Source organism: Pongo abelii, chromosome 19 (genome assembly GCF_028885655.2).
Source record: "Pongo abelii isolate AG06213 chromosome 19, NHGRI_mPonAbe1-v2.0_pri, whole genome shotgun sequence".
Lineage (NCBI taxonomy): Eukaryota > Metazoa > Chordata > Mammalia > Primates > Hominidae > Pongo > Pongo abelii.
Genome location: NC_072004.2, coordinates 43,142,334 through 43,155,442, shown reverse-complemented (window position 1 = coordinate 43,155,442; position 13,109 = coordinate 43,142,334). Strand labels below are relative to the sequence as shown.

General features: G+C 48.5%; 1 protein-coding gene across 2 annotated transcripts in view; it reads right to left on the bottom strand.

Moving 5' to 3' along the window:
• Positions 1–3: 3 nt before the first annotated feature.
• Positions 4–13,109, bottom strand: part of PIPOX (pipecolic acid and sarcosine oxidase) — a 107,312-nt gene continuing 94,206 nt past the window's right edge. Inside the window, 7 exon segments of one of the 2 annotated variants that reach the window (NM_001132395.1) lie at positions 4–975; positions 1,265–1,340; positions 1,932–2,090; positions 2,462–2,608; positions 3,539–3,721; positions 4,000–4,213; positions 12,097–12,245. In NM_001132395.1, the coding sequence (NP_001125867.1) occupies positions 845–975; positions 1,265–1,340; positions 1,932–2,090; positions 2,462–2,608; positions 3,539–3,721; positions 4,000–4,213; positions 12,097–12,245 (1,059 nt within the window). In that variant the 3' untranslated portion in view covers positions 4–844. 2 annotated transcript variants of the gene reach the window in all.

Below are 13,109 nucleotides of genomic sequence, written 5' to 3'. Positions count from 1 at the left end.
CATGCAGGGCAGTTATTTATTCAACAAATATTTATTGTTCGTCAAAGACAAGCCAGATTTTATGGGCATTTGTGATGGAGGCTGGCCTTAGCTTTAGGAAAAGGAACTCCAAGAGCAGTAGTGATCTCTGAGATCATCTTGTTCACCCTCCTCGGGGCAGATTTAGTCAAATCCATCCCAAGCTCTTCAAATATACCAGCAAAGAGTTTTTTTGTTTGGTTTTTTTTTTTTTTTTTTTTTTGAGACAGAGTCTCACTCTTGTTGCCCAGGCTGGAGTGCAATGGCGCAATCTCGGCTCACTGCAACCTCCGCCTCCTGGGTTCAAGTGATTCTCTTGCCTCAGTCTCCCAAGTAGCTGGGGTTACAGGCATGCGCCACCACACCCGGGTAATTTTGTATTTTTAGTAGAGACAGGGTTTCACCATGTTGGCCAGGCTGGTCTTGAACTCCTGGCCTCAGGTGATCCGCCTGTCTTGGCCCCCCAAAGTGCTGGGATTACAGGTGTAAGCCACCACACCCGGCCCCCAGCAAAGAGAATTTTTGACAACTGCTTTGGTCTCCAGAGCCAGTTCTTGTGCCCTCTTCTTACTGATATATCCATCTCAAAGGTCCTTGCTACTCTATGATTGTAGAATATCTGATCAACCTTCTGGGAGTAAGAAAGTAGTTGTGAATGGAGAGGTGGCCAAGAAAAGAAGGTAGACTCAATCGTCTGGTGTTTACGGGGGATTCAGGCGAGGCAGAAGAAAAGGATGACATCTTAGGGACACTCCCTTCATCTGAGACATCTTCTCCATCTGTGAAATTGGCTCCTGTGCACAGAAGGGAGGCTTCTGGCCAGAGGTCAAAGGTGGGCTTTGCCCAGGCTTGGGAAACGGCTGATTCGAAAAGGTGCCAAGTCATAAGATGGTGTTAATTTCATGCTTAATTCATACAAGATCTTCCCCACCACAGGCGCCAGCTTGAACCCGTGCCCTAGGAAGGGAAGAGCAGACTCTCAGGCAGCTTCACAGACAGAGAGGCTGAGCTCTCTGGACATCCCCTACTTACCCAGACAGGGCTGATTGTCCTCCTGGTCACATCCCAAAGCCAGAAGTGGCCTCCCACCATGAATACCCCTTTTCTGACTGCCCAGCCTCCTTATACCTACAATGTCCAGGCTTCAGCACCTATCTGGGCAGCTAAGAGTGTGGAAAATACCATTTCACCTGGCACTGAGGTAGGTCAGCTTTAAGGCACCCCATTCCCCCCAGCTCAGACTCACCAGAGAATCCAGCACCAATGACAATGTTGTCATACTTTGGGTGGCAATCGAGAATGAACTGCTCATCAGGGGTATTCTAGAAAGAAACAGTCACACCTTGTGTTCTTTGAGGCTCGAGGGAGGAGAAAGAACTGCAGGCTCTAACTGGAAGGGGCTGGGCTGGATTTCTTTCCAGAAAGGATGGAATGAGGCACAAGGATGCTTTCCGCATGCCCGTGCCCCTCTGGGCATGCCAGTCTTTTTCATTTGTCCATCTGCCTTTCTTCTCGCACAGAGCTACGAACACAGTAGGTGTTCAGTTAATCTTTGTAAACTAACTTTAGCCAAGATGCCTCAGGCCATGGTGACATCTGTCTCTTCTCTTTGTCCCTAAGGCCTGCTCAACTGGAGGAGCTTGCCAAAAAATCTTTTAGAGCTCTTCTGGGAATCAGAGTGAAGGACCAACTGCCAGGCATAGCCTAGTTTCCTAATGAAGAAGAATAGGAATAATTCCGAACAGGCCCCTCCCTGGTAGAGGTGAACCTACCCACAGAAATGAGCCTGTTTGTTTAAAGTCACACACTATGTCAGGGGTCAAACAATCGGGCCTGGCCAGTGCAAGGTCTGTCTCCTTCTTCCCTTCTGTAGGGTGGTGAGGGGGCCCAGCAAGGCTGCCCAGACCCCTTACCGTGTACATGCAGCTCTCAATGACGGCAGGCTCGGGCTTCAGATCAGGTAAGTGATCTCTGACAAAGCTGCTCAGGATCTGGACGTCTCCGATGTCTGTGTATGCTGTGGGGCAGTCCGGCTCCTCAGGGTCTGCGTGGTTGCCGTGGTGATAGCTGACCTGGCTCCCAATCAGAGTGGCATGAGTGGTGAGGGCTGGCCTTCCACACACACCCACAGCCGAAGGGCAGGTGTGTACACAGGACAGCCCCATCCATCATTCCAGCCTTCCCCACTCCTGGCAGGTGCTGCGGGCTGTCACCTGAGGCTGCTTAGCTATTGGTCCCTGCAACCACCCTATGTTTGCAAAGGAAGGGCTTCTTTTGTTGGGCCTCAGGGCAGCTGAGGGTCTTTCCTTGCAAATCGCCATGAGTGAAGCAGGCTCCTGATGCTGCCCCCGAGACCCAAGGGCATCTATGGAGGGGAAAGTTAGAGCAGCTTCCCCCAGTCTGCACTGGCATCTACCTGCCTTATCTCGGTCTTTCTGCTCACCTTCATCAGCCCTGGGTACTCTCCTGTGGGCAGTCCGTAGATGTGGTGGGGACACAAGCCCAGCCACAGGAAGCATGGAAAGGCCTGGGACACACCATAGCTCCCAGGAACCATCTCTCGCCAGTAACACACGTTGATCCGCAGGGTCTTGAGGCAGGGAGAGGAAGTGGGAAATGAAGAAAAGCCATGGAACTCTACAGCAATGAGAGCAGTTTCTCTGGGCCCCTGCAGCCCTCTAACACAAGCCTGGACACCCAATTGAACTCATCCATGTTTGTCTCTCCCACTTCTCATGTTGTTTACCTGTTACATGTGTTACGATGCACAAATAACTCTGAGCCTCTGTCTCTTCTCCCATTCTTAGTTTTCTCCCATAACTACAGCCAGCCCCTAGCCGTATTTCTGTCTCTTTTCAGGAATTAATAAGACCTCAGGTTTATTGAGTGCTTACTATAAGCCAGGTTATGTCCTAAGGGCTTTATTTTTATTTTATTTTATTTTATTTTATTTTATTGAGACAGGGTCTTGCTCTGTCACCCAGACTGGAATGCAGTGGTAGAATCACGACTCACTGCAGCCTCAACCTCCTACGCTCAGGCCATCCTCCTGCCTCAGCCTCCCAAGTAGCTGGGACTACAAGCACACACCATTACACCTGGCTAATTTTTCTTAGTTTTTGTAGAACTTTTGTCTTGAACTCCTGGGCTCAAGAAATTCTCCTGCTTTGGTCTTCCAGAGTGTTGGGATTACAGGTGTCAGCCACCACATCCGGCCTCTTAAAGGCTTTATATACAGCATATATTAGGTTAGTGCAAAACTAATTGTGGTTTTTGCCATGACTTTGAATGGTAAAACTGCAATTACTTTTGCAACAGCCTAATAATTTAATTCTCCAACAGCCCTATGAGGTAGCTATCATCCCCCATATTACAGGTGATAAAACTGAGGCTCAGTGAGGTGAATGAATTTGCCCAAGGTTGTTCACTAGCAAGAGGCAGGTCCAGGACTCAAATTTGACTCCATCTGGTTCCAAGGCTTCTCTTGAGCACCAGCTCTCAGGCTTCCAGCTCCTCTTACCTGGAGAGGCAGCTCAATGCCCAGGGGACGGAGGAGCTGGTTGGTCCAAGGACCTGCTGTGATGACCAAGCTCTTAGCTTGGTAGCTCCTGGAGGTGGTTTTCACCGTGACCAGTAGCCCTGGGTTTATCTCCACCACCTTCTCTCCATCACGCACTATGCCTCCTAGCTGTCGAACTGCATCCTGAAAGGGCAGGAGCAGGGAAAGGTGAATTAGTTCTGTATGTGGTTCACCCTGGTGAACAGAAAGCCTTTCGCCTGGGGCAGAAAAGAGTGCAGAATCTAGACCTGTCCTGTGTTGACAAGGCCAGCCGCATATATTTCACTGCCCTGCTGGAAAAGTCAAGACTAAAGCCAGCAGGGCAAAGGCCTCATCCAGAGGGGTTCTTGGGCTGGCTGGTTGGGACCCAGGACGCCCAGAGCAGGGAGCACCTGCATTGCCCCAGTGCTGTACGACATTACCTGCAGGGCTCTGAGGGCCTTGTATGCATAGAGAACTCCTCCGGAATTGTCCAACAGCCCCACTTCTCCCCTGGGCAACCGAATATTTGGGAAACGTTGCTTCAGTTCCTCCGATGAAAGACACTGGTGTTCTACCCTCTGCCTCGACAGACTGGCCTGGATTGTCTTTAATTCTTGATTCTCTTTCATTCCCAGCAGCAGTAATCCAGTCTGCCTGTTAAAAAATAAGTCACCTAGGTGAAGGTGTGTTTCAAAATCTTGGGCCTGATGTGGTGACTCACGCCTGTAATCCCAGCACTTTAGGAGGCTGAGGCAGGAGTATCACTTGAAGCCACTAATTAGTTCACTAGCAGCCTGGGCAATATCATGAGACCCTGTCTCTGCAAAAAGTAAAAATTTTTTAAAAAGTAGCCAAGCGTGGTGTCACACGCCTGTGATCCCAGCTATTTGGGAGGCTGAGGTGAGAGGATCACTTTAGCCAGGGAGCTCAGGGTTGCAGTGAGGCATGATTGCACCGTTGCACTCCAGCCTGGATGAGAGAGCAAGCCCCTGTCTTAAAGCAAAACAAAGCAAAGCCCTGGGCCATTTGCTCTCCTTCAGGAGGGATCTCAGGTCCAGGTGTAGGCACTGAGAGGAGTCATGGCCTCATGTTCAGAGAAAAGGTGAAGCCATCTAGATTCAGTCAGTAGAATCACAGTATTCTCATGCTGATTTCCAGCCCATTCCCAAGTCTGCCCTTGGGCTGTCACTATTGGTTTTCTTGTCCTCTATGCCCCTTCTCAGGACCCACCTTGCCCTTGAGGGCAGAGATCCTAATTCCTCTTTCATGTCCCATGGCTTGGAAGTGGTAGAAGTTCAGTCAGTTTGATGAGATTTCTTCCCTTCCTCCTGTCCCCTGACCCCATTCACTATTTTGATCTCTCTGTTCTGTATTCTCCCCTGCCCTGCCCGCTTCTCTCTTTTTCTTTCTTGTCATATGCGTTCGTCCCTTCCTGTGCGTCTGTCTCTGTCTCTCAGTTCCTTAGAGGCTGCCTGTTTTGCGGAAAGGGTCCTAAACTGAGAGATCTGGCTCTGTCTCTAGTCCTTGCTTCACCTTGCCCATGACCTTGATCAGGTCACTCACCTCTCTGGGCCCAGATTCCTCTTCTGTAACGTGCCTGTTGAACAACTGATGGTTCCACACCAGGGCGTTACCCCCCACTCACCGACCCACCCAGGGACAATTGAAAATGGCATGATCCATTTTTGTGGTTGGCACAGTGCCTGGGGCTGCCTCTCACATTTAGTGGGCAGGGGCCAGGGATGCTACACCTGCAATGCTCGAGAAGATTCCACCCCAAATTTCAATGGTGTTCTCATGCAGAAACACTGGTAGATGGTCTCCTGGGGCTCCAGCAATACACTCAGTGACTGTGATTTTGTTTCTCCCTGTACCTCCCTCTATGCTTTTACTCCCTAAGGGAGTGAAAGCTGTTTCTCTTTCATGCTTCCTGCCTCTCTGTCACAAGAGACCAGAGCTCCCTTTTGGGGGGAAACGGATAGAAACAATGGAAGAGTCACTCTGGCCTTTGGGACCATTCCTGCGGTCCTTCTCCATTGCAGCTGCTGCACTGCCCAGCAGCGGCCTGGTACATCCCCCAGGTAGTGGGTATAAAGCTCGTAATAGCCTATAATGGAGTCTCATGGATATTACATGCTTCCAAATCCCACATTATCTGGTTGGGGGGATTAAAGAGAAGATTGGGAGGGGGTAGGGACACCGTGGGCCCTGGGGCGGGTGTCAGTACACAGAGCCACGCAGCGTGCCCAATCCATCTGCCATGGCCCCCGCCTACCCAGCATTCACCACCAACGAGATAGCAACGAGAGCTCCGCCTCTTCGAAGCTCAACAGAGGAAAGATGCAGTGGAAATCCCTGCTCTCAGCTGACTGTCTTTTTTCTGTGGCCCCCAAAAGGACTTCAGATTGGTTCAGAGGTAATGAAAACTTGCCTAGTAAACTTTTTTTTTTTCCCCCAAGACAGAGTCTTGCTCTGTCATCCAGGCTGCAGTGCAGTGGCACGATCTCAGGTCACTGCAACCTCCGCCCCCGGGTGTAAACAATTCTCCTGCCTCAGCCTCTGGAGTAGCTGAGATTACAGGCGCTCACCACCACACCCGGCTCATTTTTGTATTTTTTTTTTAGTAGAGACAGGGTTTCACCTTGTTGGCCAGGCTGGTTTCGAACTCCTGACCTCATGATCTGCCCGCCTCTGCCTCACAAAGTGCTGAGATTACAGGCAGGGACCACCGCACCTGGCCAAACTTCTTTTTCTTTCTTTTTTTTTTTTTTAATGGAGATGGGGTCTCACTCTATCACCCAGGCTGGAGTGCAGTGGCACGTTCACAGCTCACTGCAGCCGCGAGCAAGCTCCTCCTGCCTCAGCCCTCCAAGTATCTAGGGCTACAGGCACATGCCATCACACTTGGCTAATTTTTTTGTGTATAGAAATAGGGGTCTCGCTGTGTTGCAGAGGCCTATCTCAAACTCCTGGCCTCTAGCAATCCTCCTGCCTTGGCCTCCCAAATATTTGGGACTACAGGCGTGAGCCACCACACTTGGCAAATTTTTTGTGTTTTGTAGACACAAGAGTCACACAGTATGTTGCCCAGGCCTGTCTCAAACTCGCGGCCTCAAGCGATCCTCCTGTCTTGATCTCCCAAAGTGCTGGGATTATAAAATAAGCCACTGTGCCCGGCCCTAGTAAACTTCTTACTCAACAAATAAGTATAAGTCACTCAGGTGTATTTCCTTGAGCCCTTTTTACCCGATGGGGTCCTGGCTGGGAGGGATTCTGGGAGAGACCTGGCTTAAACCACACCTAAGCAGATGTAATGTGAATCCCTGACCTGGAAATTCCAGAGCAGCGTATTCTAACCTGTGCCTGCAATATACCAGCTTTGGCCTCTCATATACTCTGAGATTTCCTTTCCCTTTTTCCATTGTTTCTTCCTCCTTTCTTTCCTCCTTCCTTCCTTCTTTCCTTGAAATGACTCCTCTTACAGGGATGTACTATATGGGAAAAATGAACTCATGCCAAGACAACGGGCAAATCTATCGAATTATGAAATGCTGAGTGATGTTCTAATTCCCAAGCCATCCTGTGGTGGATGAAGCTGGAGCTCCCCATCCCTGGGAGTAATCAGCGAGCTGATTCTGCCGGTGAATGTAATTGTGCCGATTGTAATGATTTTGCTCCAGCTCTCTGCCCCTGTGGCATTTCTTTCTTAGCCCAGATATTGATCTAACAGTGGGAAATTTTCCTTCTGAATGTGTGATGCCGGACCCTCCCCAGTCCGAAGATGTGTTTGGGAAATTCTCATTTTCCATGGATCACAGCTGAGCTATTTGGCCTGAGGGAAACCGTGCGCTGCTGGAGAAATGCCTTGGATTGGAGAGAGATTTTTGACCATTATGAGCAAATCAGAAATAAATGTAAAACACTGCCTGGAAATGCAAAGGCCTGTGATTATGGGAGACAGGTGAGAGGCTCCTATGGGAAATGCTTAGAGAATTGGAAACCAGTCAATCAAAACCGGGATTGGAGAATGGGCCTTTTCCTCCCAGTATGAAGATAGATGGCTTCCATGGGCAGATTGAAAATCATTTAAGTGCTTATTTTCTTAATGGCTTTTTCTAGATCCCAACAAATAGACTGCTCATTCTGCATCAATTTCTCACCCCTGTGTTCGTGGCCTCCCTGTCTTCTTTTTTCTGCTTAGACCTGGGCTGTAAGTTTGGGAAGAAGAAGGGTGAGAAGAGACAAGGGCATCAGCAAGATAAAAAATGACCGGGAAATGAATGGTCAGGACTAGCTACAAAGAAGGACTGAAAGCCAGCACGGGGGTTGCCAGGGAACCCTAGAAAAGAGTGCAGCTCCCAGCTCCCAGAATGCCCATCAGCTGAGTCAAGAGCATTTGGTATGAACTATTCCTTCCTCCCGACCCTAGCTTGATCCAGCACTAGGAAGAGGTAATTGAAGATTCCTCCCGAGGGCCTTGTTGACTCCGCTGTGGCCCGACTAATGCCTCAGATATGATGTAGGGAGTTGGTGATCAGGGATTTCCACCAGTTACTGTAGCAGGACAGGGTGCAGGATGGAGTGGGGAGGAATTGGGTGAGGAGACAGCTCTCCCTGCACCTGCCATCTCCCATCCCAAGCTTCAGCTCTCCCCTCTGTGGGTTAAAAATGCCCAGCAAGCCAGCTCTGAGTCACCTTGGGGAAGGGATTCGAATGGGGACTTGGTAATGGCTGCTGCCTTTGTTGGTTTTGGAGGAGCTCTCGGCGTTTCATCTTCCGCTCAGTGGGCCGAGGTGGAATTGGTTAACAAAGACTGCTCCAGGGAGGGGATGTGGCTGACAAGCCAGACACTTCGCAGACACAAGAAACAGCAGCTGCAGAGGGGGCCACCAGGTTCTGCCAGCAGCTGTACTGCCTACGGCTGTGATCTTGTCTGATATTGTCAGCTAAGCAGGGGCAGCCCGGGTCAGGAGCTAGGTAGTAGGACTCAAAGGGAGAAGGCAGGGCAGGAAAGAGATGGGCCAGGGAGCTGGGTTTTGCTGTTGGAATCAGCATCCTGGCTGTACACATCACAAAAGATTCAGACCTTGTGATCTGACACATGTGTCATTGTCTGTTCCCAGAATATATGCAAATGTCCCAAACCCACCCATGTTTCATGTGCCGCTGTCACAGGAAGCAGCTGAACAGAATGAAAAGCACTGGACAACCATCTGAACTGCCAACTCCTAAAGGTTTTTTTTTTTAATCATCATCAAATAGCATTAAGTCTGCTCATATCTATCAGTAGTATTATGGTGTTGTGCTGGTTCTTCTAGAAAAACCTAGGGGGAAGTAAGAACCACACAGATGATGAATCATTTAGAAAATAAGAATCAGTAAAAGCTAAAGGAATTAGAATGGCTTTTAGCCCAAAGGTAGTAGAGCTGTATTCAGATACCATTCTGAGAATGGGAAGTATCTGCTCTGTGTCCCTGCTAAGTAAAAGAACCAAATAAATTGGTGTGCCTGAGTACATTAGGCTAGCCATAAGAAAGGACTTATAATAATAGAATAATAACAACAGTAGTAAGAATACTTAGCACTCTAGAGGTTTTTAAAGCATATTCACATTACTTTTCATTTTTCGTAACTGGGGCTATGAGACATCGGAATGGTCTTTTAAGAAGGGCTGTGATATTTCCCTGTCTTTAAATGCATAGTAGCAGTCTTTTGACCTGGGATGATTTAGGCATGAACTTATGTGGAGACAGAAATGGACAAGCTAACCAGTTTGAGGTATCTTCCACACCCAGGGCCAGCAAGCTACCACTCAGGGACCAAATCTGGCCTTCTGCCTGTTTTTGTCTGGTCCATGAGCCAAGATGGTTTTTAAATTTTTTAATTGTTGATTTTTTTAATCCAAAGAAGAATAATGTTGAGTGACACATTAAAATTATATGAAGTTCAAATTTCAGTGTCTATAAATAAAGTTTTATTAGAATACATCCAGGCTCATTTATTTACATCTTGCTTTCACGCTACAATGGCAGAGTTGAATAATGGTAACAGAGACCACATTGCCTGCAAAGGCTAAGATACTTACTAGGTGGCCATTTACAGATAAAGCTGACCAACCTCTATTCTAGACTTAAGAGTATAGTAATTCTGTGATTTGCGTTAATGGGATAAGACCCTGACTACCCGGCAGCAACCCTCTCATAAGATTGTGAGGAGAATGGAATGAGTTACAGGTGTCAGGTACTTGGGCAACTCTTGGTTTTTTCTTTTCTTTTCTTTTCTTTTTTTCTTTGAGACGGAGTCTCACTCTGTCACCCAGGCTGGAGTGCAGTGCAGTGGCATGATCTTGGCTCACTGCAACCTCTGCCTCCCAGGTTCAAGCGATTCTTCTGCCTCATCAGCCTTCCTAATAGCTGTGATTACAGGTGTCCACCACCATGCCTGGCTACTTTTTGTATTTTTGGTAGAGGCGGGGTTTCACCATGTTGGCCAGTCTGGTTTTTAACTCCTGACTTCAGGTGATCCACCTGCCTCAACCTCCCAAAGTGCTGGGATTACAGGCGTGAGCCACCGTGCCCAGCCTAGTTTCTTATTGTAAACACTACATATATGGTGAGGAGGAGGAGGAAGATGGTTTTCCAGGTGCTATTCTAAGCCCATTACCTACTTATCCTCACCCCAGCACCATGACACAGGTATTAGTATCCTTACTTCACAGATGAAAAAAGCTGAGTCTCACCAGAGGTTCAACAGCTCGTTCCAAACCACACAGCTGAGTGCGTCAGAGCTGAGATTTAGAGCCAGGTCCAGTTCCAAAGCCCGTCCAAATTCCTGTCCTCCTGGCAAAGAGGAGGATTGTGCGCTTCTGAGAGTCTCCTACCCAAGGATCCCTCTCCCTCTTTCCTGCTGCCACTCCCCTTGGTATCTGTGGTTGTTGCACCCATCTGTCTCCTCCTGCCTTTCCTCCTGCCGTCGCTCAATGGAACAGGATGCAGCTGACCCAGAATGGATGGAAGGGACTGCCCCTTATTGAAAGGTGCTAGACATCGGGCCAAGTATTTCACAAAAGCCTCATTTAATCCTCTCAGAGCCCTATGATAAAAAGTGAGGCACAGAGAAGTCAAGAAACTTTTCCAAAATCACACAGCTGGTGTGGAATAGAGCACGAAGTCAAACCTAAGCCTGTCTCACTCCAGAATTGTCTCCCTCGGAAAGATTCCAGACACTCTAACATCTCCTAGTTGCCTCATTGTGTGCTGGGAAGAAGTGTGCCCTCCAAGGCCCAGGGCGATTCTTTTAGCAAAAGATGCTCAGCAGTATTCACAGACAACTGACAGAGAAGGGTCCCTCTGCCAGGCCACACACCAGCAAGACATGCTCCTTTATTTGGGTGCTGGGTGCATTAGCTGCCTCTGAATAAATCTGTAATTAGCTGCCCTGGCTGATTTGCATAATGGATTTCACTTTGTTCTTAAGTTAATGGTATTTTTGCAACAGAACACTAACCTCTTGGTTCCTGGCCATTAAAATAACCACCACCCTATCGGGTAGAGCCAGGGTTTGTAGGAAGTTCAGTTAAGAGTCACGGAGGAGGTGGGAGGGAGGCGGGATGGTTAAAGTTCCCATTGCATCACAGATTATTGGCTTTCCTTCCCGTGAGTGTTTGAAAGGTCAGAGAAAGACGTGGAGGCTCACTCCCTGGCAAGCAATCCAGCCTGGGGAACGTCCCCATTTTGTTCCTACAGGAAAAGGTACTCAGAGAGAACAAAATGGGTTTATAGGGCTGCTACAGGGGGTGAGAACCCCTTAGGAAAAGTTAGGATATTGGTTTGACTATAAAGAATCCTGGGCCGGGCGCGGTGGCTCACGCCTGTAATCCCAGCACTTTGGGAGGCTGAGGCAGGCAGATCATGAGGTCAAGAGATCGAGACCATCCTGGCCAACATGGTGAAATCCTGTCTCTACTAAAAATACAAAAATTAGCTGGGTGTGGTGATGCTCACCTGTAGTCCCAGCTGCCCGGGAGGCTGAAGCAGAAGAATCACTTGAACCCGGGAGCTGGAGGTTGCAGTGAGCCAAGATGGCGCCACTACACTCCAGCCTGACAAAAAAGCGAGACTCTGTCAAAAAAAAAAAAAAAAAAAGAATCCTGAAAGCAGCCACCTCCTCTATCTCAACCCCTGCCCTAAAAGAGTTGCAGAGGCCTCCACAGAGTTGAAAATACACACTCCAGCAGATTCCTGCCCACTCTGGGCATCTGCCACATGGTGCCTTGCCAGCAGGCTTTCCAGTACCGCTTCTGCTAGCCTTGGACACGTGGTCTGAACCCAGTCCTGCAAGGCAAAGCCTGGCCAGAGTCAGCTGGACCTGTGGGGTGACCACCATGACAGCAGAACTCTTCCATGCATCTGGTACTTCTTGAGACCTTGTGTCCCTCCCATTGCATTCCAAATGTTCCATGGCACTGCCACTTCACACAGTAAAAGCACCTGTAGGTGCAGAGCCCCATGATTCAAGGAATTCCTCCCGCAGCCCACCTGTACAGTTGGGTTCCAGCCTCATGCTCCAGCTGGGCCCATATCTGATAGCACTCATGCATCATCCGGGTATAAAAGTCTTCCAGGTATGCCTTTCGGATTATCCGGCTTTGTCCATGGGAGCTTCCTCGGGAGTGTGGTAGAAAGAACTGGAAGTGGAAAACAAGAGAGATGATGGAAGCCATTACCCCTCACACTGCATCCCCCGTTAGGAGCCATCTCAGCATGTACTGTCAACCAGGAGCCATTTATCCTTCAAATATTTCCACACAATCTGGGGAAAGATTAAGCACAGGAAGATAATTTGAGCCCAGGAATTCAAGACCAGCTTAGGCAATATAGCAAGACCCAGTCTCCTCAAAAATTTAAAAACTATCAGGTGTGGTGGCACTTGTAGTCCCAGCTACTTGGAAGGCTGAGGTAGGAGGACTGCTTGAGCCCAGGAGTTTGAGGCTGTAGTGAACTATGATAGTACCACTGCACTCCAGCCTGTGCAATAGAGTGAGATCCTGTCCCAAAAAAAAAAAAAAAAAAATCCATACAATCTTTCCAAATTCTCTCTTTATGACCAATTTACTGACTTGGCAATCAAGATAGAAGTTCTTCAATAGCACTAACTTGGGCTTCCTTTTTGCTAACATTGTTCACATCCAGAAGTTCCTTTGTTAGCTAGTCTTCAACCATCCTGCTGCATTCTCACCTCACTTAGATTCATAAAGAAGCAAAATTAGAAAAAACCTTACAGTTCAACTAGTCTAGCCCCTTCATTTTATGAACAAGGAAACTGATGCTGACTTTATTTCTCTGTGGCTACAGCTCACTCAGGATAAGATTCAGCAACAATGAGTTTCCTGAGAGGATGAACCAGGAATCCTTGTGCTTTGAGAAAACTGATAGAGAAATGAAGAAGGTTTCTAACTACTCCGGCTCATTACCAAGAAGAGCAAACCATAGCCAGCCTGGGTAGCTGCAGGCAGGATGGAAAGGGAGAGCCCACTGCAGTGGAAAGCTTT